The sequence below is a fragment of the Ambystoma mexicanum genome, chromosome 11, assembly GCF_040938575.1.
Source record: "Ambystoma mexicanum isolate Mex_15411 chromosome 11, UKY_AmexF1_1, whole genome shotgun sequence".
NCBI lineage: Eukaryota > Metazoa > Chordata > Amphibia > Caudata > Ambystomatidae > Ambystoma > Ambystoma mexicanum.
This window is the reverse complement of record NC_090934.1, coordinates 236,063,562-236,086,279: the sequence shown is the minus strand read 5'-3', so window position 1 is coordinate 236,086,279 and position 22,718 is coordinate 236,063,562. Positions and strand designations below refer to the sequence as shown.

General features: G+C 49.3%; 1 protein-coding gene across 6 annotated transcripts in view; it reads right to left on the bottom strand.

The window, feature by feature from the left end:
• Positions 1-1,126: 1,126 nt before the first annotated feature.
• The window catches only part of RCC1 (regulator of chromosome condensation 1), a 589,822-nt gene continuing 568,230 nt past the window's right edge, over positions 1,127-22,718 (bottom strand). For 4 of the 6 annotated variants that reach the window (XM_069622949.1, XM_069622946.1, XM_069622947.1 and 1 more), the window contains exon 10: positions 1,127-2,539. In XM_069622949.1, coding sequence (XP_069479050.1) covers positions 2,361-2,539 — 179 coding nt within the window. In that variant the 3' untranslated portion in view covers positions 1,127-2,360. The remainder of the gene's footprint in view (positions 2,540-22,718) is intronic. The other 2 variants (XM_069622944.1, XM_069622945.1) reach the window with 1 other exon arrangement.

Below are 22,718 nucleotides of genomic sequence, written 5' to 3'. Positions count from 1 at the left end.
GTCATAACTGTGCAGAGGCTGGCGGGGTGCCAGGAAATGAGAGGGCATGGTCTGCTGTAGTAGGCCTTTGCTTCTGGCTTTTGATTGTGCAAGGAAGGATAACAAGTAAGTCACAAACTGCTTGCTACCAACTTTCTTTCCTGCGGTAAATACAGCCCTTCATCCCAAAAAACTACTTACAAGCAACTATCCTTGGTTCTCTGCAACCTGGATGGTGGCAATGCCCTTTCTGAATGCCTTCCAGTGACTACCCTGGCACCCAAGAGCGGTCCTGCATGCTGCCACAAGACTAAAAATGAGAGAAAACCTGATCAAACTGCACAGGAGCCCGACGCAAGCTCACATCTTCAAATCCTGCTGAATCATCTACAAAGCTGCCAACCGCAAGTCTCCAAGCAACCTCACTGAGAAACTCACCATCTCTGGAAGGCGAGGATCCACCATAAGAATGGACACCGCAGACTTGAACTCTGCCAGTGCAGGAAATGCCAAGTCACAGAAATTTCCTCCCCGTCAATATCAGTCTCACCTCCCACCCCCCTCAATGCCACAGTTCAGGACAGAGCTCAAGAGCCCTCCTCTTGGAGAACTGGCACCTCCTTAACACCTAGGTTCACACACCTTCCGCTCCCTACCCTACCCTACCCTACCCTACCCAAAGCAGGTTAATCTGATCCTCACTGTTTCCTCCCAGATCCCTTGCTGACAAATCACCTGTTCTCCCCCAGTTACATCCTCACAACCTAGTCTTCTTCCCTCATGTTCTTCCCCCTCTGATTCTAAAGCACTCAGTTGATTCCTGAAGCCAACTGTACATTCAGATAACCTAATAAGCAATAAGCCTCTCATGCATGTCTCAAGATTGATGGCTCAGATTTGCAAATAAACGCAAACAAATTCAGGAAGGGGCTGGATGCAAGAAGTTAAATGCCTAGAGCAATTATGCAATGTTAACCATGTTCACATTTCCTACAAATGATTGTGAATCTTCAAACTGAGAACATGGCGCAGAAAAACATTTTTTTTAAAAAATCTTTTATTCAAAAAATTAAAAAGATTTCTCAATATCTACTCATTGTCCAACAATCCCTGCTCAAAAAAGTTAGTGCACTTTACAAAAATAGGCTGGACTTTAAATGGGTATGTTTATCAGAACGTGTCAAAACATGTACATTGCAGTCATCAAAACCTAAAAACGCTGAACACGAAGCAAGGTTTGTATACAGGTTGCACAGAAGGTACAAAGAATGAACAGCACCATGAGTTGTGAAGATTTCAAACGTGATCCAAGTGTGGAGACCAAGTCCCTAGAAGATGCTTTTTGACTGCAGGGGGACCCTTTCGGTTTACGAGGGAAGGCACAAATACTCACAATGCTGCAGAGCAGAGGCAACCTGCAAATCATGAGCTACAGACCAAGGAAACCAAACTGCTCGACAACCGCAACTCAATATTAAGCCAACTTGTATTGCTTTCAGGCCAGATGGCAAAATGCAAGTTCAGGTCTGGCCCAAGTTTAAAGTATATGATGCCAGAAAAGGGAACCATTTCTTGGAGATCCCATCACAAACATCCATAAGAAAATACTAGACAATCAGGGAAAAACCAATACCATAACATACATAAAGGTTATGGTAGAGAGTGAACATTGGCAATCGAGGGTATGGAATAGACATTCTAGGGGAGAGAGGGGAGCGTACAGAGAATAGAACTCACAAGCAGAATTCTCCATGCCAGGCAGTTACACACCTATGGAGGACAGGCAGAGAATCAATTCGTTGGGCATGGGGTGAAGAGGAAATACAAAGGCAGGACACTGAATGCCTTGGAACATCATTGGCAAAAAAGGTTTAAGAGTTAGTGATGCATTTAAAAATGTGTAGTAAAAAAGAAATTCAGCTGCTACAAGAGACCGACTTGAGGTAGTCCATCTCGCACATAAAACTTACCGTAAAGGAAAGTGGCCGTTTTGGTTAGACCCAGTCAGGACAACTGTGCTGCAGGTACAAGATGTTGTAAACACTTTGAGCAACTGCTAAGTGGACTGGGACAAGTAGTTCCAGGCTAGTTCTCAAAGGAAAGGCACTTGCCAGTCCATAGGTTAAAATTCCCTATAAATACTGAACGATTCATCCCAAAAAGGAATAACCAATACCAAACGTGCAGGAGAATAAATTAAAAACAGCACATTGTCCATTGATGAACAGATTTCCATATAGGCATGCAGATATGTAAAAATTATTATTCTTCAGAAGCGATGCAGGTTAGCGTTGCAATAACTTGATTTTCAAGAACGAGAGTTTTGTTTCGCCATGGGTGGTGCGGTATCAAAGCGCAGTCCTGTTAACGATTGGTTAACATCAACTCTGTCCCTTCTTGTCCTTAACTAATAGGACTGTGTGCTGCCCTCCACTGGACACAGACAGGACCAAACGATTCTCCAGCTGCTTTCCCACAACCTCCACAGGGCTCCAGGCATCATCTTCCTCTCCAGTACCCAGTTGGTAGTTGGTGCCCATTCCCCAGGAGAAGACACGTCCTAAAGAAGAGAGAAAGCAAAAGGTTCTGCAAGCTTATCAAAGCAACATTCCAAGTGCATACGCCCATGATGCATAAAACATTTAAGCAAAACATGCTGCGTTAGTGTGCCAGTATCTTGCCCCCAAAGGGAACAATTCTTCTTAAAATTGGATTTCAGTATGTTGTATAGTACGTAGAAATATTTAGAAAACATGCAGCACTCTTCTTCATCCCCCCCTTACATAAGGAACTTATTTCCACCATTCCAAGGCCTTTAATCTACATGACAAAAAGGAGCTATCAGCAGTTACGTGCCCCCACTGCCAGTCTGCGACTACCCCAGCATTGGCAGTCAAACTCATAATGGCCTCATGAGGCAAAGTTAAAATGGGCATACAAAACCACAGGAACATAGCATAGATGAGTTGCTGTCTGGGTTCTTCAAGAGGGATAAGAGTGAAAAATGTGGGAAGGTTTAATTACTTTGGATATATTCTGGGGCAAGTGACCCAGCCAACTCATGTTAAAGGCAGAACCCTTGACTGGGTGGCCGACAAACTGAGCTATCAATTCATTAACTCCACTATCGTGGACTGACTATCACCCAATTGCCTTTACGATGGCAAAAAAACAGCCACAAACTAACCTGGTCATAGTTCCCCAGTTGACGGGCAAAAAAAAAAAAAATCACTGCTAACAAACTACTTCCACTCATCCTACCTTCCCTAAACTTACTCGCTGCTGTCTGACCCGAACATCCTAGTCGACACCTACAATAACACCACAGATAACCCGTTAGATACTATCGTACCTCTTAAACTATGCAAAAGCAAACAGGCTCATTTGAACGCCCGATTAACCCCACACCTAAATACACTCAGGCTGGAAAAAAGAAAACTGGAAGCTTTATGGCGCCATACCCCTTCAGTGGAAAACAAAAAACTAACTTGACTAAATTCTCTGATCACTATAAAAAAGAAATGCGCACTAAGAAAGAACTATACAATGACAGGATCTCGAAAGCCAGTTCAAACACAAAGGGGCTATTCACTATCCTACGAGAAATGGAGGCCCCTATCCCACCATCTGATAATATCACAAAGATAAAACGTGGTGTACTAACATACAGAATGCTCCAGCTAACAAAATGAAACGTCTCCCAAGATAAGATTGTCAACAAGAAATCTCTACCTTAACAGGACATACATACTCTGACATCAGTCACCAACTAACCTACCAGATCAATTCAATTTCTCCAACGCTTCCACCCTCGAGATGGAAAAATTGATTGCCTCACTGAAACCATCAAGATGCCAGAATGATAATTGTCCAGCGCAACTAATCAAAGATGTAGCCAGAGATCTGGCACCATTTATCTCCAAACTCATCAACTCATCACTCTAAACTAAAACTGTCCCAAGCAATTTGAAAGATCATGGATCCTTACTTTACTTAAAAAGCAAACCTTAGATCCAGCCATTCCAACTAACTACAGGCCTTTTACGATGGTGCCTTTCCTTCTGAAGATACGACAGAGTAGCGTACCTTTAGCTACAGCAGTACCTTGAAACTAATCACCTCCTAGGCTCCCACCAATTAGGGGTTAGGCCACAACATGGCACTGAAACTGCACTAATCGACCTAAAGAGACAAATCGAGGAACTCGAGGACAAAGGTAAAACTGCCATGCTGCTCCTCCTCGTCAGCCGCCTTTGACTTAGTGGATCATGCAGTCCTATGAAAACACCTTGCCTTGGCGGCCCACAAGGATGCAATAGCATGGGTCCAATCGTTCCTAAACAATAGAACTATGATCTTTTCAGACTCAGAAGACCCAATTCCCATAAGATATGGTGTCCCTCAAGGTTCATGTGTCTCGGCCACCATGTACAATACATTCACAAAGCCGCTATTTGACAAATTGGATAATATGGGTGTCTCCTACACCAACTACGCAGACACCCAGATCCTCATACCCCTTTCGGGCAATTACTGACACGACTCTCGTGAACAGAATTTATCTTCTCATTCAGGCTTGGATGTCCACTCATGGCCTCTGCCTGAATGACGAAAAGAAAATGTTAGGCTTTTACCGCAACTCCACCCTAACCTTGAGCAAACGAGTTAATTCCTTGGCCTCCACATCAGCATATACATGTTAATTAGGGCCTGCGGCCTTTCTCATCAGCCAGCTGCACTACCCTAGCAAATGCCCTCATACTTTCAAGACTGGACTACTGCAACGCCCTTTAGCTGGGCGCTAACAAGTACACCTTAAATAAAATCCAAACACTACAGAATAATGCCCCAAGAACAGTCCTAAATATCCAAAGAGCACATATCTGAGCTCAGAAGACAAAACCATTGGCCGACAATGACAGAATCTTGCTTAAAACAACTTCCCTAACCTCCAAATGCCTGAATAACGCTGCCCCACTACCTCACTAACCATATAGTCGGGAAAACTACCAATTGTCCCACCACGACTGCCAAATCTTTTCGCCTCATTGTACTACAATTCAACTTAACGAAATTGGGCAGTAGAAGCTTCCCAGTCATGGCAGCTCAAACATGGAACTCACTCCCGCTCTCACTTCGTACAGATCAAACCTACCCTAGTTTCAGACGTAACATACAGAAATGGCTGCGAACCAATGACTCACACCCAGGGACCCAATACCAAGAATGACATGCATTACTTACCGTAAAAGCATTTCTGATGATTTTATCTGCTTAGATTCACATGCTGTGTATATGGTCCGACATCCAGTGGTAACCGCGGAGTATTGCATCTTGTCTTTCGGGGGACCAAAAGGGGACGTCGGCATAGGCGTGTCTGAACACTATCCCTATCGTGACGTGTGTAGTACCCAAAATCCCTCACGCGCCGAGGTCCCTCCGAATGTATTTTTTCTGCCATGAGGGAGTCCAAGGCTATAGTGAGCGAGTACATGAAGAGAGAAAGTAGTAAGAAGTCCATGTTCCTTCCACCCCGAGCGGGGAGGCAGGGAGGGCGCATGTGAATCCAAGCAGATACTATCATCAGAAATGCTTTTACAGTAAGTAATGCATGTCTTCTGATGCTTGTTAATCTGCTTAGAATCACATGCTGTGCATAGACTAGCGAGCAGTACCCCGGAGGTGGGTTGCGAGAAGGAACAGTAGAAAAAAGATGTCTTAGTACTGCTTGTCCCACCTGAGAATCAGACCTAGAATGAGTGTCTAGGCAATAGTGTTTTGTAAAGGTGTGTACAGAACTCCAGGTTGCCGCTTTGCAAATAGACTCTAGGGGAACATTAGCAATGAATGCTATGGATGCCCCAGTGCCTAGAGTAGGATGTGCTCTAGGCTTGAAGGGCAGTTCTCTTTGCAAGATAGAGTGTGATGCATTGGACAATCCACCTTGATATTGCTGATTTAGAGACAGGGTCCCCTTCTCTACCAGCTGCCACTGAAACAAAGAATTGTTTAGTTTTCCTTAGTGGTTTAGGTCTATCCAGGTAGAACATGACTGCCCTTCGCACATCCCGTGTGTGAAGGCTTCTTTCGGCCATGTTAGTAGGTCTCTGGAAGAACGAGGGTAGTTCGATTGACTGGTTCACATGGAACTTCCAAATGAATTTCGGCGCAAATCTGGGATGTGTGCGCAGAACTACTTTATCTTTGTGGGCTGTAACAAAGGGGTCCAAAACCCAGAGGGCCTGTAGTTCGCCAACTCTTCTGATAGAAGCGATAGCTAGTAGAAAGGCTGTCTTGTAAGTCAGGTCTTTCAGACTAGCTTTATGCATAGGATCAAAAGGGGGTCCCATGAGCCTAGTTAAAACCACATTTAGATCCCACCCAGGGGCTGGGTGAGTGATAGGGGGGCTAAATTCTTTTAACCCCTTCCATAAAGGCTTTAATCACAGGTATTTTCCACCACAACACCTTCTGCTGTGACATGGTCTAGGGAACAAGTTACTTACTTGTAACTGTTGTTCTCCAGCATGGGTCTGGCATGGATTCACATGCTCATGAATATTCCCCGTCAGGCTGGGACTCCTCGGTAAAGAAAAAAATCAGTATCAGTTTCATTTCTCATCTGTCTTTCTTAGTAACCAATCACTGATCTCTGGGTCATACTGCCCCCAGCAAATGACTGCCCTCTCCCTAAGCCCCGCCTCTGGCAGCCATCCTCAGATTTGGTAGCACGCCAAGTGGCAGTATGACCAAGTGAAGAGCCACAGAGGGGTAGGTGGGAGGGTTCGCATGTGAATCCATGACAGACCCATGCTGGAGAACAGTTACAGGTAAGTAACTTGTTCCTTTTCCAGCATGGGGTCTGGCATGGATTCACATGCTCATGAATAAAAGAATACATAGCAGTATACACATGCACAACCACGGGAGGTGGCAAAAGGTTCAACATTAAGCAATACAACAACTCAACATTAAGCATCTCTTACCTCCTCACCAGGCTCACCTTAAGCGAACAGGTTGCGCAGCACTGCTTGGCCGACCCTAGACTCCTCCCTGGAGTCCCGATCGACGCAGTAGAATCTTGTGAAGGTGTGCGTCGACCTCCACGTAGCAGCCCTGCAGATGTCCAGCAGGGACACACCAGACAGGAACGCCGTGGTAGCAGCGATCGCTCTGGTCGAATGGGCTCTCGGACGGCTCGGCAGCGGTCGGTTTGCCAACCGGTGACAATGCATGATGCAGCTGGAGAGCCATCTGGAAATGGAAGTCTTCGAGAGATCCTTTCCTTGATTCACAGACCCAAAGTTCACAAACATTTGTGACGTCTTCCGAAAACTCTTTGTGCGGTCCACATAGAACTTCAGCGCTCTAGCTACATCCAGCAAGTGCAAAGACCTCTCGGCCGGCGTCGAAGGCGACGGAAAGAAAGCTGGTAACACCAAGAGCTCGTTCAGGTGGAAGTCCGACAGCACCTTGGGCATGAAGGAGGGGTACGTCCTCAGCACCACCCTCTTGTCAGGAAAAGTCAAGTATGGAGGCTTGCAAGATGGGGCCTGAATCTCTCCCACTCGTCGTGGCCACGAGGAACGCTGTCTTCCATGACAGGAACTTCAAAGGCGCCGAATGCATAGGCTCGAATGGGGCTCCCATGAGCCTGGTCAACACCACATTAAGCTCCCACGCCGGGGCAGAAGCCTTCACTGGCGGGAATGATCTGAACAGTCCCTTCATAAATTCCTTCACCAGGCGATGAGACCACAAGGACGCCCGTCCCGTCGTCTTGGTATATCGGGAGATGGCAGTCAGATGCATCTTTATGGAGGCGTGAGCCAGTCCAGCCTTGGCCAGCGACAGCAGGTACGGCAGCACTTGAGGGGCCGTAATTCACAGAGGGTTAATCTGTGCACGGCACCAGACGGAGAACCTCTTCCATTTATGACCGCAACACTTGAGGACGCCCTGGCCTTGCAAGAACCCCTCTGCAATCAGCCGGGATATCGTACCCTCCAAACTCTACTGCTGCATGAGCATGGCCTGCAAGTTCAGCAACTGTGGGTCGTGGTGGAGAATGGCGCCTCCTTCTCTGGAGAGAAGATCCGCGTCCGCCGGCAGCCTGACCGGCGGGGACGTTGACAAATCCAGAAGGTCTGGGAACCAGACCTGCCTCGGCCACGCCGGTGTGATGAGGATCATCCTGCACCTGGACTTCTTGAGCTGGTTGATGAGGCGGAGCAGCAATGGCAATGGAGGGAACACGTATCGAAACAGGCCGTTCCAAGGGAACGAGAAAGCATCGCCCATGCTCCTCGGCTGTGGGAACCTGCTGGCGAACCTCTGGCACTTGGAGTTCGTCGCCGTCGCAAACAGGTCGATCTGGGGTTTGCCCCATCGTTTGAAGAGTCGATCCACTTGATCCTGGCGCAGTTCCCACTCGTGGCACGAGCGCAGCCAGTCAGTTATTCCTGCCAGGTCGAAGGGAACCAGAAACATCCCCTGGGCGACGGCCCAGTGCCACAGATCCTGGGCCTCCTTGGAGAGGACTGGGGATCTGGTGCCCCATGCTTCTGTATGTAGAACATCGTGGTGGTGGTGTTGTTGTTGTTGTCTGAAGATCCTCACCACTTTGTCCTTGAGGGACGGGAGGGACGACTTGAGCGCCCAGAACACTGCTCGGAGCATCAAGATGTTGATGTGAAGGGACCTCTCCTCCAGGAGCCAAAGGCCTCTTGCGTGGAGATCTCCAGTGTGGGTCTCCGGTGTGGGCCCCCCCCCCCCCAACCCTCCAGAGAGGCGTCCGTAGTCACCGTCTCTTGAAACGCCGGGGTTTGAAACTCCTCGTCGAGGGGGGATCCTGTCCTCGAAGCAGCCCCTCGCCTGAAACCAGCGGGCGCTGAGGAACTCATGTAGCAGACGCATCTGACGTCTGCAAAGGGGCACAAGGTAGATGCATGAGGACATCATCCCGAGAAGGGAATTGATGGACCTCACCCTGGCCACGTTCGTGGCTAACAGGCACCGCACCTTGCCCAGGATGGTCTTGGTCCTCTCCTCTGAAGGGGAGGCCAAATAGAGCTTCGCCCCCAAAAACCGTGCTACTTGCGATGGAACCAGGTGGGATTTGGGGTAGTTGATGGCGAACCCCAGCTCCGTGAGCAACCGGACGGTCCTCGCCGTATGATTAATGGCGAGTTCCCTTGCCCGGATGAGCCAGTCGTCCAGGTAGGGGTAGACGTGGATCCCCTGCAAGCGCAGCCGCGCCGCCACTGGTGCCAGGCACTTGGTGAAAACCCTGGGTGCCGACTTTAATCCGAACGGTATGGCTCTGAATTGGTAGTGGCGTCCCTGAACCACGAACCTGAGGAACTTCCTGTGCCTTTTTAGAATGGGGATGTGGAAGTAAGCATCCTCCAGGTCCAACGACGATAGGAAGTCCCCTTCCTCCAGCTGTCCCAGCACGTGCTGGAGGGTGACCATCCTGAATTTCTGCGCCTTGCTGCATTTGTTTAACCGACGCAGGTCCGGGATGGGGCGCCAGCTGCCCGTCTTCTTTCTGACGAGGAAGTACCTCGAGTACACTCGGGAGTCCCGGAGCCTCCTGGGGACGAGCTCGATGGCACTTTTGAGCATCGCCTTTACTTCCAACAGTAGTTGAGGGACGTGATTCTCCTTCCTGGCCACGGGAGGAATGCGAGAGCACTTCTTTTGGAATTCCAGCGAGTGCCCGTTGGCCAGGGTGTCCAGCACCCAACGGTCGGTGGAGATGGACTCCCACACACTGACGAACTTCGTCAGCCGGCCATCCCACCAGGGTGCTTCGGTAGGGGCCCGCCCCGACGACCCGGCCGGGTCAGTCTTGTTTGGAGGCCTTGGCGACAACGGCTGGTTCCCCCTTGCTTGCCGCGACCTCTGCAGGCCTCCTGGGAAGAGGAGCGGGCCGCCTGGCGGTAAGCGGAGGGGCCACCTGCTGGATCCTTTGGAGGCACCCTGTCTGCCTCCGGGGCTCCGGAAGGGTCTTTGCTGCTGAAGCACCCCAAGGGCCCAGGCCGTCTCCGAGTCGGTCTTGATGGCCTGTAGAGACTCATCCACCGCCTTACCAAAGAGGTTGTTGCCATCGAACGGCATGTCCAACACTCTGGTCTGGAAGTCCTGGCGAATGTCTGTCGCCTTGAGCCATCCCCGTCGTCGGAGGCAAACTCTGTTGCCCAGTTGGCGAAATCCGGTATCGGCGATGTCCGTCGCCACCATTATGGCGTGATCCGACGCCACCTCGCCCTCCTGCAGAATTTCTAGGGCCTCTGCCCTTTTGTCATCAGGCAGGAAATCTAGCAGGGGAGCTATCTTGAACCAGAGCTCCCTGTCGTAGCGGGCCACGATCGCCAAGGCATTGGCCGCCTTAATCATCGCCGCCGAGATGACTCGTCCCATAGAGTCCAACTTCTTGCTCTCGCTGTCCGGCGGGGAAGTGGAAGTTGAAGCCGCTGTGCCCGCTGCCTTCTTAGCCGCTGCCGAGACGACCAAGTCCGGCGTGGGCTGGGCCCTGAGGCACAAGGGGGAGGCATCAGGGACTTGGTACTTCTCGTACCTGTCCCTCTTGGCGGGTATCGTGGCAGGGTTCTTGAGGACAGCAAGCCCCTCGTCCCAGATGTCGAGTAAAGGCATGTACCGTCTTCCTCTTAGCCTCTCGTCATTGGTACAGAAACCCCTCCTTTTTCTGTTCTTCAGGGCAGAGATGGAAGAGCTCGGATGCCCTCGTCTGCTGGGGACGCCCGCGGGGGGTGGGAGGGGTTTACGATTTGATGTCTGCCAAGTCATTGCCGGTCCCCGTTGCCGTATCAGTCGCCGTATCCTCTCCCGGCGAGGGGGGGGATGAGGGGTCCACAGGTTTCGCAGGCATGAAGGGCGGAGCGGGGTGGACTCCTCTGCTTATTTAGAGCGCTTCCCGACGGGCCTGGTTCTGGCTCCTCCATCGGGGTGCGTGGTAATCTCGTCCTTATCTCGGTACATAAGGATTGGATTGCCAACAAAATGGCCGCCGAGCTATCCTGGGGCTCAGGCAATGGCTGCGACGGACAGGATGGCCGCTCCCTTGGGCCCGGTTTGTTGTCGCCATCTTTGATCTTTGTCAGCAGGGACCGTCCCTTGGGTTTGAACCTCTCGTTGAGGTTTCTGAACCCCTCATTGAGGCCTATGGACCTTTCGTTGAGGCCCTTCTCGGTCTCCACCAGTTCCTCCTCAGCTGATTCCGAGTCTGTAATGGCCACCGCCCCCCACCCCTCTTTTTTCAGCCGGGGGTCTTAGCGATGGGCTGGAAAGAGGATTTCCTCCGCGGCAGCAGGGATACTCTGGGCCCAGAGGCAGTTTCCATTGGCGTAGTCTCAGGCGGCTCCGCCAGGGTCGCAGCGACCACTTCGGTAGAGGCCTTATCCGGGTGGATCAAAGCCCTCACCACCTTAGGTGCATCTTGGGCCTTCGCCTTGAGGGGAGGGTCAGCGCCTCGCTACCCCTTCGAGATCGACCGGGTCCGCTCCAGCAGCCTACCCGGGTTCTCAGACTTCCTCTTCCCCGAACCAGAGCGCTGGCTCGTGGTCGAACGTGCCGGGGAAGTAGCCCCCTGCTTGGCAACCGAAGAGCCCGACCTTTCGGCGCTCCCGGACTCGCGGTGCTTGGCCTTCTGTTGGGCCCCGTCGCCAGGGCGCCCTCAAAGGACTTAGAAGCCCACTCAGACTTCTTTGCCTTCTCACTTGAGGTGCCCTTCTCCAGCCAGGTGGCGAGGCGGGAACGACGATCTTGTTTGTTCCGTTCCGAAAGGTTCTTTCAGAACGCACAGTCCTTCTCCATGGGAGTCTTGTCCGCATGGAGGCAGTAGAGGCATTGCGAATGCTCGTCCTTGAAAATGTTATATAATCTGCATCCAGGGCAGTTCCTGAACAGCTTGGATCCGGGCGTCGAGCTCCCTTTGTCCTGGGCCATGTTGAGGTAGGCCGCAGATCTTCCGGAATACTCCAAGAAGTGTAAACTCGACAAAAACTTCACCCTTGAGGGGCATAGAAGAATTCCAAAACGGGCCCCCGTTTTCAGAAGTAGAAATGCTGGAGCCTGAGGCTCGATTAAACCAAAAAAATGAGAAATACTCCAGAAAAAGCGTGAAAACGCAGTAAAAAACGATAGCTAAACACGAGGACTCCCAACACTTGAGCGTGCAGTAAAAATCTGAGGATGGCTGCCAGAGGCGGGGCTTAGGGAGAGGGCAGTCATTGGCTGGGGGCAGTATGACCCAGAGATCAGTGATTGGTTACTACTAAGAAAGACAGATCAGAAAGAAACTGATACCGATTTTTTCTTTACCGAGGACTCCCAGCCTGACAACGTGGAATATTCATGAGCATGTCAGAATCCATGCCAGACCCCATGCTGGAGAAGCCGACAATGTCGCTAGGTGAACCTTTAAGGAATTGAAGACTAACCCAGAATCAAATAGATGGGTTAGATATAACACAATGTGTGAAGGCGAGCAATCGGTGGGATTGACGCCTTTGGAAATGCACCAGATGACAAAACGTTTCCATTTGCTAGCATAGCAATAACGTGTGTTAGGCTTTGCCTCCCTCAGTATGTCCATGCTTCTCTGAAGGCGTTGCAGATGTCCAAAGACCTCAGGAGTCAGGCTGCTAAGTTCAGAGTTTGTGGGCATAGGTGCAGAGTCCCCCCCCCTGTCCTGAGACTTGTTGTACGGGCAAGGCAGCTTGACTGGTGAGGAGAGGGACATTTCAATCAGGTGCGCAAACCAAGGTTGGCAGGCCCACATGGGAGCCACCAGAATCATGGTGACTGGTTCCTGGTGCATCTTGTGTACTATCTTGTTCATAAGGGGAGTCGGGGGGAAAAGCGTAGACAAATTTCCCCGACCAAGTTATCCAGAGACCGTTCCCCCTTGGATCCGTTCTGAGGGTACCTGGAGGCGGAATCTTGGCATTGGGTGTTCTCCTGAGTAGCAAACAGGTCGATCTCTGGAAACCCCCATTCTGCGAAGACGTTGGATACAATGTCTTCGTGCAGTCGCCATTCGTACTCTTCTGGCAGAGGAAAATCTCTGCTGAGTATGTCTGCCAGAAGATTGAGTTCCCCTGGAACATGTTAGGATATCAGGAACATCTTGTGTTTGAGAGCCCATATCGAGATGTTTTGGGACAGCTTGGATAGCCCTGGAGAGTGAGTGCCCCCCTGTTTGTTCAGTTAATACATTGCTGTTGTGCTGTCGGTTAGGACCAGCACTGTCTTCCCTTACAGTTGCTCCTGAAAGGCTTTCAATGCTTTGAACACTGCTAGTAGCTCCAGTAGGTTTATATGGTTGGACGCTACCTGAGGGGACCACACTCCGTGCGCCGTCTGCTGAAGCAGGTGGGGTTGGGGGGCGCCCCCCGCCTCCACCCCGTGAGAGATGAGTCTGTCGTGAGTGGCTTCCACTGCAGGGGCGGTGAAGGTTTTCCCCTTCAAGAGGTTCTCCCTCGACCACCACTGCATAGAGAGAATGAGGGCTGGCGAGACAACCAACCGACCTTCCCATTGTCCGCTGGCCTGACGCCACTGGCTGTTGAGCCATTCTTGCATGGGACGCATGCGCAGCCACGCGTGGGGAACCAAGTATATGCATGACGCCATCATTCCAAGCAAACGCATAGCTTTGCATACCGTCACCTCTCGACTGGCTACATACTGAGGAACCTGAGAGCATGTCCTGAACCCTCTCGCTGGAAGGGAAGACTAGACTGTCTTCCGTACGCATTACAGCCCCCAGGAACCGTTTTACTTGGCTGGGGACTAAGCTGGATTTCTTTTCGTTGATAGAAAATCCCAGGCTGAACAGTAGGTCCACTGTTTTTTGGGTGTTTGAAAAACAAATGTCGCACGAGTCCCCCGTGAGGAGCCAATCGTCGAGGTAAGGGTAAACTGGAACTGAAGTCTGCGCAGGTGTGCCGCTGCCAGGACCTTGGTAAACACCCTTGGCGCCGAGGCTATGCCGAAGGGGAGTACCTTGAACTGGTAGGGTTGGTCCTGAATCACCAACCTTAGGAATTTTCTGTGCGCTGGCAGCATTGAAATATGAAAGTATGCATCTTTCATATCCAAAGTTGTCATGAAGTCCCCCTGTTTTAGCAATGGGATCACCTCTTGCAGTGTTACCATGCGTAACTTCTAGGGCTTTATGAACTTGTTCGCTGGGTGCAGGTCTAGAACAGAAATGCCCAAGCTGAAGCCAAACATCACAAGGTGAAACTAAGAAAGATGCTACATGAAATGGGTACGAGAAGGTCCCTTGATTCGGCTTCCCTTTCAGGGTACTCTAGGTCTTCTAGTCCCAAGAGGCCTCGCCTGCCCAAAGAGGCAGCGAGTATGTATGATCCTGAACTTGATGTGTTGGACTGGTTGGATACGTTTGAATACACCCATGGTCTTCAAGGAATAAGTGGGAATGATTTAATTCAATGCCTCATTTCTAGGCCCCCACCCTAATGGCTGTGATGCTGTAAGGGAGTTGTGTGCCATTGAGAGAAAGGATTATGAATCAGTAAAGCTGGCATTAGTAGCCAGATTTGGGAAAATTCCTTCTCGGCACCTTAACGAGGATTAGGACCCTCAAAAAGACCGATGGTAGGGGGCATCTGGGTATGTGAATGTTTGGGTTAAGGGGTACAGGGTAAACTCCTTCCAAGGAATGAGGAATCTTGTTAGAATCTCTTGATGCCTGCTCTCCTGAGCCGAGACAGCACTTGGCTGACAAGAGATTGATCCCCAAAAAGCTAGCACATGCTGCCAACTTAGGGGTAGCCAACAGGGCCACTCAAGGATCATGGTGCAACTCGCAAGAATGAAGCGGGGAAGTAGCACAAGCAAGAAGGAAAATAATTCTAATTTCAACCATCCAAAAGAGTGCCACGAACATAAAGGGCAAATTCCATGGCAAACCTGGTAAGTCTAGTGAAACCTCTGGTGAAAAACCAGAGGGAGGTCGTCAAACCTCCATTCCAGAGAACATTTGGGAAATGTTTTGTAGGTGGGTCTGTAGATCATGTTAAAGTGGATTCCCAGATACAAGGGTAAACCTTCAGGGGTCCACACTGCCTCCGCAGCCTTCATCCCCGAGGGAGAAGCCCAAATGGCAAGGGCATACATTCAATTACTGGCTGAAGACCCCATTGGAGTTCAAGCCAGAGTTTCATTAGTGTCCCTGGAGGAACAGAATGTGGATGTGTACAACTCCATACCAGAAAAGATTAGGACAGTGTTCTTGTAAATGATCAGGAGACCCCTGTCAGAGACATTGGGTGGTGCAAGCATTAGTGGTAGATGAACGTTTTTTTCAAACCCGAGGATGTAGCTAAGGCACCCAAGGTCCCACTAACCATGCAGGAGGCCAAATTGTTTCTATTCTGCCAGTTCTCGTTCAGTGCAATAATGACTGTTAGAATTCATGTTAGTGTACAGAATGAAGTGCCATGGAGAATCCTGTTGGGAAATTTGACAACTCTTGGAGTTGTATCTAGTACCCCCAGGTCTCCCAGCAAAAAGAAGCAGGAACAAACAAGACTGGCCAGAGAAGCAACCTCGAGCGACTGTTTGAGGTTGAGATTTCCAATACCTCCAGTCCACAGGAAGGCCACCCATCTATTTCCAAGAAAAAGAAAGAAAGGAGAAATCCAAAATATCTGGGAGAAACAAACCTAAACCTGTTCACAGGACAGGGACACCCCCAAGAGGACTGTCCCAGGTCACCCCAGTGACCCCTTCCCTGGCTGAGTAGGACCACCAACCAAACTCAATAGAGACAGCTACTGGTGAGAGCTGGAAGAAAAACCTTCCCTGCGATATGGATCCTAGAGAGCATCCTGAGCTGCAGACTACTTGCAGATGGTGGACCCTCTAGGGCAGACTTCCAGAGGACAAAGAGTGACCCTTTAGAAGGTCTCACCAGCGGACAGCTTCCCAGCTGGAAGGGCAAGAGCCAGGGAAGCATAAGCCTGGGAGGATGGCCTCCTGTACAGTGAACCAACTGAGTCTACTCCAGGGGACTACAGGAGACTGTTGGTGCCCCGGGTGGCGAGAGCAGTCCTTACAGTTGGCACATGAGATTCCTCTGGCTGGCCACTTAAGTTTCAAGGACAAAGAGGTTCTCTGTACTTCTACTGGCCCAAGATGGGGGCTGATGTAGAGAAATTCTGTAAGAGCTGCCACACTTGTCAGACTTCTGGCAAGAGTGGATCCACGAATGTGGCACCTTTAGAGCCCCTCCCTGTGGCGGGAGTCCCTTTTGAGAGGGGGGTGATTGACAATGTTGGTCCCCTAGACCCTCAAACTTTCAGGCAACCGATTTATACTGGTTGTGGTAGACCATTCTACCAGGTATCCTGAAGCCATACCTATGAGAACGGTTACTGCTCAAGCAGTGGCTAAAGCCCTCCTGGGTATTTATACCAGGGTAGGTATTCCTAAGTCAGTCATTTCTGACAGGGGATCACATTTTATGTGTTACACTACATGCAGTCCATGTGGAAGAACTGTGGAGTGACTTACAAGTTCACAACAGACTACCACCCCCAAAACCAATAAGTTGGTGGAGCGGTTTAACAGAACTATGAAGAGCATGATAGGTGCTTTAGAAGAACCCCTTAAAGAAAGTGGACCCTTCTACTGCCATGCCTTCTCTTTGCTTATAGAGAAGTCCCTCAAGCAGGGGGTTGCGTTAAGCTCTTTTGAACTTCTTTTTGGTCATCCAGTCAGAGGCCCTTTGGCCCTGATCAAGGAAGGGTTGGAGAGTGCTCCTTCCCTACAGCCAGTTAGAGTCACAGAGTGTGCTAGGCCTCAGGAAGAGGATGGCACGGATTATGGCACGACAACAGATGTTTCAGAAAACCTGAAAGCAGGTCAGGCTCTGGCATGACCAAAAGGCCAACATGGTCGAGTTTACTCCAGACCAGCTTGTCTTGGTGATGGTACCTATAAGGCCCTCGGCCTTACAGGACAAATGGAATGAACCCTTCACGATTGTGGGTAAACCTGGAGAGGTCAATTTAATGGACTTTGGCAAACCCAAGGAGGCCCCTAGGGCAGAGGTTGGAGGAAATGGGCAGGGGCGGCTCACATGGTCGGACTAGACCATAGGACTGTCTTAGGCACCGATGAAAAAGTGCCTAAGACATTCCTTTTGTCAGACTGTTAGTACACAAGGTTATTTTTTGTTAAAATGTAAGCAAATTGTGATGAAGAATATTCACCAACAATGGTCAAAACTACTGGCTGCATAACTCAAACTGGCCCACATTGGCCAAGAAAATGGCCCATTTTGAGTGGCCTACACTAGCATTTTTTGGTACGGGCATCAGCCTATTTCCTTATAGGCCAGTCCGACCCTGGCAGCTCATCCATAATGGGTGAGGGGATATCCACTCAGTGGTCCCCTCACCCATTATGGAGGAGCCATGGAGCCAGCCCAGTGAAACACTGAGCACTCCCTCAGCTGCTTTGTCCAGCTGAGGGAGTGCGCCTGGGCTGGCTGAACTGTCCAAAGGAAACAATGTTTCCCTTGGACAGATCGGTTCCCCAGCCGCACATGGACACTTAAGTCATGCAACGCTGGGGGCATTTTGCCTCGCCAGTCTTGCATAGCTTATTGGAGATGCTGGCTGGGTCACTGCATGTCTATGTGCGAGGGGGAGCTCCTGTGCCTCCTCGCACATACGAACAGAGCAACCTGCAGCACCCACGCGCAGGCCCCGGCAGAAGGTACCTTTATGTTAATTTATTGTTTATTTAAATGTGTGTATGCTTGTGTTACGCGTGAATGTACGGTGATGGGTGCTTGTATGAGTGATTGCTGTGTCAATTTGTGTGTTTTGGTCCGTTGAGCTGATTTTGGTAAGTGGAGGGGGGGTTGTACAACAAGGCACACAAACTCCTACCAACCTACTAAACTCGGCTCTCCTGAGGCGCTTTGAAGTCTAGAGGACAGGGATGGTATTTCTACTGGATATCTATTGTAGATGTCCAGTCAAAAATACCATGTCCCCCCCCACGCCCACCCCTTGGCTGCCCAGCGCCAGTTGCAAACTGTTTGGCTTTTTATGCTCTAAAATGCAACATTTTAACCTGTTATTTCAAAAAATACATATATCACCGGGGGAAAACCCCCCCACGCACCCCCATTGATTGGCTTAGTCGCTATGGCATTTTTGTGAGAATTATTTATGCCCCTCCACTGCCACTAGCCCTCGGTCTGTGCTGGGAACGGGGTGGGGAGCCCAGGGTCTGTGGGGTGGGGAGAGCACCGGGACCGAGTAGGCGTGTGATTAGGGAGCCCAGCGACTTTGATGGGAGCAGTATAACGGGAGTAGGGTGTGGTGAAGTCACACCGTCATGGCTGGCCTGTGGTGTTTCATATAATAGGAGGGTGTTTTGCATCAATGCATAGGGATAAGCATTACAGGCTCACCCAAGCTAACATGGGCTGATCTGGTTGGTTGGCAGAATAGCCTAGCGTACTTGGCTTGAGCACAGGGTTCTATAACTGCCTTTCATCCAGAGAGACTGACAGGTTGTGTAACTTATAGTTCCTTAATTGAGGCCCAATCCAGAGTCCTGAACCCCCCCCATCCCTCCCGAAAAGTAAAAAGACATCAGCAGCAATGAGATTTAATATCTTAGAAGACCACAGGTGGTAGCATTTCATTTTGACAGTCAATGTTTGAAATCTAAACTGAATGTAGCAGTTCATGCAGAAATTCTATTAAGGAAAGAACAGCAAGTAAAACTCGAGAAAATATGCCGAGAGTATCAAAGCAGAGCCGCTATCTTCCTAGTTAAATGCAAATAAGTTAATGTTAAAGGTTTGGCCAAGCGGGTCATGTGCAAGATAATCTGTGCTGTTCTTCAAGTGTGTGCAGCGCATGTGTAACAGCTTTTTTACTGTGGCGCAGCAATAATCCTTAAAGACGCCAACATTAAATCAATACAAAGAGCGGCACAAGAAAAGTATTTATTGAATGACGCAGCAGTGAAACTGTTGAAGGGTGTCGTGTTCCCAGCGTGTGAGTAAAGAGACTGCACAGCAATCTCAGGCCTGTGTCCGTTACAGATGGCAGAGGCACAGCGAGTTAAACTGTAAAAGGAAACCAGTGTAGAATTTCATATGCAAGTGAGATCGATCTGCACGCAATCACAGGTGCGGGTCCTTGTAAACAGACCCGCATTGTGTGGCTTTGGGCTAAATCAGCGTGTGTGTCGCGAGACATTAAATGGTGCACGTTACCTTATGGATGCGACGGCGCGGATTTAATACTCAAGAATTATTTCAGCGAGCTCGCTCGTCAATCTTAGTAGGGGGAATTCAATTCAAGGATATAGAAAGACTACGCTATCCATGAGAGAATCTCAAATTCCTTTATACTTGCTGAACTACAGTTTTAAACTCGTGTAAAGAGTAATCAATAGTAAAGCATAACTCTAATTTACAACTGCATGTAAATGAAGAGACATTGCTTACAGTCTACAATTGCCATTAATCAAAAGAATCAGTTTTTCAACAGCATTTAAGGATAAGATATTTCCTAAAGAAATATAAAATGCAGAAAGTAACGAATAGGCGATAGTTTCAAGAAAAGACTAGTGATGGAACTCGTGTTAGTTCAAATTAGTTGAAGCTGAGTAGTCATTTTAGGAAGTATTCAAACTAGTCAATATTATTCCTCTAAGCTAACAGCAGAGGAAGAACAGGTAACCAATTTATTAGCCAACGATATAACACTAGTACACTTGTTCTACACTGTGCTTATGTAACTAGGTGTATATGTTAATCTACAGGTACCAGAGACAGGCCAGAAGGTTGGGAGTCTACTGTATCTAGTTATTTTATCCACTACCCCTTTGCCTTCCTTAGGGTTCTCAGCTGTGAATCTAGGGTTGAGCAGGAACTCCTGGTGAGGGTCTGTGGAATGGGCATCAGCTCTACAGATTCTAGCAAGCCTGTCACGACACGCGCAATAATACATAGCCATTTGTGCATAGTATCCATTTGGCCTTTGGGGCGGGGGGCCCGGCCTGCCTACATTTTGCTCAAGTGGGGCCCAGGCCAAAAAAGTTTGAAGACCGCTGCCCTAGGGCCTATATCACTAACCGTCTGAATGCCTGCGTTTCCAGACCAGAACTATGAGCTTTGCTACTAGCTTCTGATCAGGAGGAGAGGGAGCCTCTACCTGATCTCAGGGGACAACCATTGAAGAAGTGAAACTTCAGATTTGACTCTGCACAACAGGAGTGCAAGGCTCTGTTGAATCAGTTTGCCTCCCTGTTTTCACTGACACCAGTCTTGACCCCTTGGGGCCAGCATGATAAACTCACTTGTGACAGTCTCCCTGTCAAAAGCAGGGGTTTCAGAATGTCAGATTCCACATATTATTGGAGCCATCTACAGTCCATGGGCTAGTCCAGTTGTACCAGTGCCAAAAGCAGGAACCAAAGTTGAGTCTGTGTGGACTATAGAGCTCTTAATGCAGTCACCACTGCCGATGCCCATCCTTTACCCAGGAGAGATTAGCTGGTGACCAAACCTGGTTCAGCCAAGTTCCTTAGTACATTTGACCTAACCTCAGGATATTGGCAAATGGCTCCGACAGACCATGCGAAAGGAGAAAACCATTTTCCACCCCAGGAGGCCTTTACCAGTTTAAGGTTATGCCTTTTGGACTAAATGCACCAGCTACATTTCTGAGGATGGGGAATCAAGTTCTGAATGTGTTGGAGGACTTCTGCATGTCATACTTGGATGACATTGCAGTGTTCAGCCCTACTTGGGAAGAGCATCTCCAACACCTAGGATATCTTTTGCAGTTGCTGGGACAGGCCCATCTGACCATAAAGTCTAGTAAATGTCAAATGGGTCAGAGTTAAGTGGTCTAGTGGTCTACCTTGAACATGATAGGAGAATGTGAAATAGGGCCATTGCCTAGCAAAGTACAAGCTGTACAAGACTGGGCCACCCCTACTACTAAGACCCAAGTCAGAGCATTTCTAAGTCTCGCTGGGTATTACATGATCAGAGAACTATGGGTCCATAGCTTCTCCAGTAAATGCAGTGATCTCACCCAAATTCCCCAAGAAAGTCAAATGGAATGAGGAGTGCACCAAGGCCTTTGAAGGGCTGAAGAAAGCCCTTTGGTCAAGCTCAGTCTTGAGCTCCCGACTACAACCAATCCTTCATTGTACAAACAGATGCTTCTAACGGAGATAGGTGCAGTTTTGAGCCAACTGGATGAGAAAGGCCATCTGCCTCCTCAGTAGGAACCTGAAGGACTGAGACAAGGTGGCCAACCATAGACCGTGAATGTTTTACCATTGTGTGGTCTATGAAAAAGTTTAGGCCATGCTTGTGTGGTTCTACTTTCATTTTTCAGACAGACCACCAACCCTCGAGATGGTTAATGCAATTAAGGGGCAAATCCAAAATTGTTGGTCAGCCTTCAAGGGTTTGATTTTACCATAGAACACAGGTCAGGGGGTAATCACCAAAATGCTGATGTCTCTCAGTATGAGCAAATGGATTAGTAGAATCATAGTCCAGGGGGGCAGGGGTGTAGTTCGGAGGGGGGGGAGGGGAGTTATGAGTGTTCGGGATAATTCTCATTTCGGTGGTAATTCCCTTCAACCTTAGAGACCCCCAACTCGCTTGCTGGACATTGTAACCCTGTAGTTAGGGAGACCTTTTGATCACTAATGTGTTTGAACCCGATTTGGATTTTGCGTTTTAACTATTCTTGATTCTTGGAGTCTGACACTCCATAGGCATCTACTTCTTGTATGGCGACAGCACCTTCAGTGCAGTGACTGAAATCCTTTAGATTTCTCTAAGATTTAAATACCTTTTCTTGTGTGAACTACAGTTGCCAAGAATAGTATAGTGAAATTGACTTTATTTACCTTTTCTCTTTGGAGGTCCAGTACACCCCATTTTATGTGGAGTGCTCGGGGGTGTTACTTAGTAGCCCCTTTTACTGCTTTCTCATGTAACATTTTTATGTTACTTGCTACTTTAAATGGCTCATGGCAGTGGTTTATTTTTCCTACCATTTGCTTTTCTACCACAGGCTGAATCCTCAGCTGCAGTATAGCACCCATGGGTGACCATTGTCAAAATGGCCCCAGCCTTTTTTCACCATTTTCTGTTTGGGAGGTCTTTCTTGGGTTTTACTCTGCATGCCAAGCCAGGTTTGAGCCCTTCGTTCATTCTGCCTTTGGCGGGCTTCAGTCTTGAAACCCGCCTCTGGCACCAGTGTGTCTGGAAAGGCAGGATGTGGAGGTGGTTCTCGAAAGACTACCCTGCTCTTTGTCAGAGTACATGAATGCAACCAGTCCCGATTGGCTGGCTGTCCTAGGCTGTGCATGAATGGCAGGACCACCAGAGCTAGAGTCCCCTCACCAAAGTGCAGAAAGCCCAACCAGTATCCGAGATCCACGGTGGTGCTGTTTGTTTACCGTGCGCAGCTGATCCAAAAAGAGCCTGTAGCTGCCGACGACCTCTAAATTGCTGCCGCAGGAGTCCTCCAGACGTCCTCCCTCTTGTCCCCACCACTGAGGATCAGGAACCAAGGATCTTCATCGCTGCAACAGGACAGAATCCAGCTGGACCACTCTTCTTCAAACCAAAGGTATTGTTAGACTTGGGGTACTTACCTCAGTCTTATTGAACTGTGCTT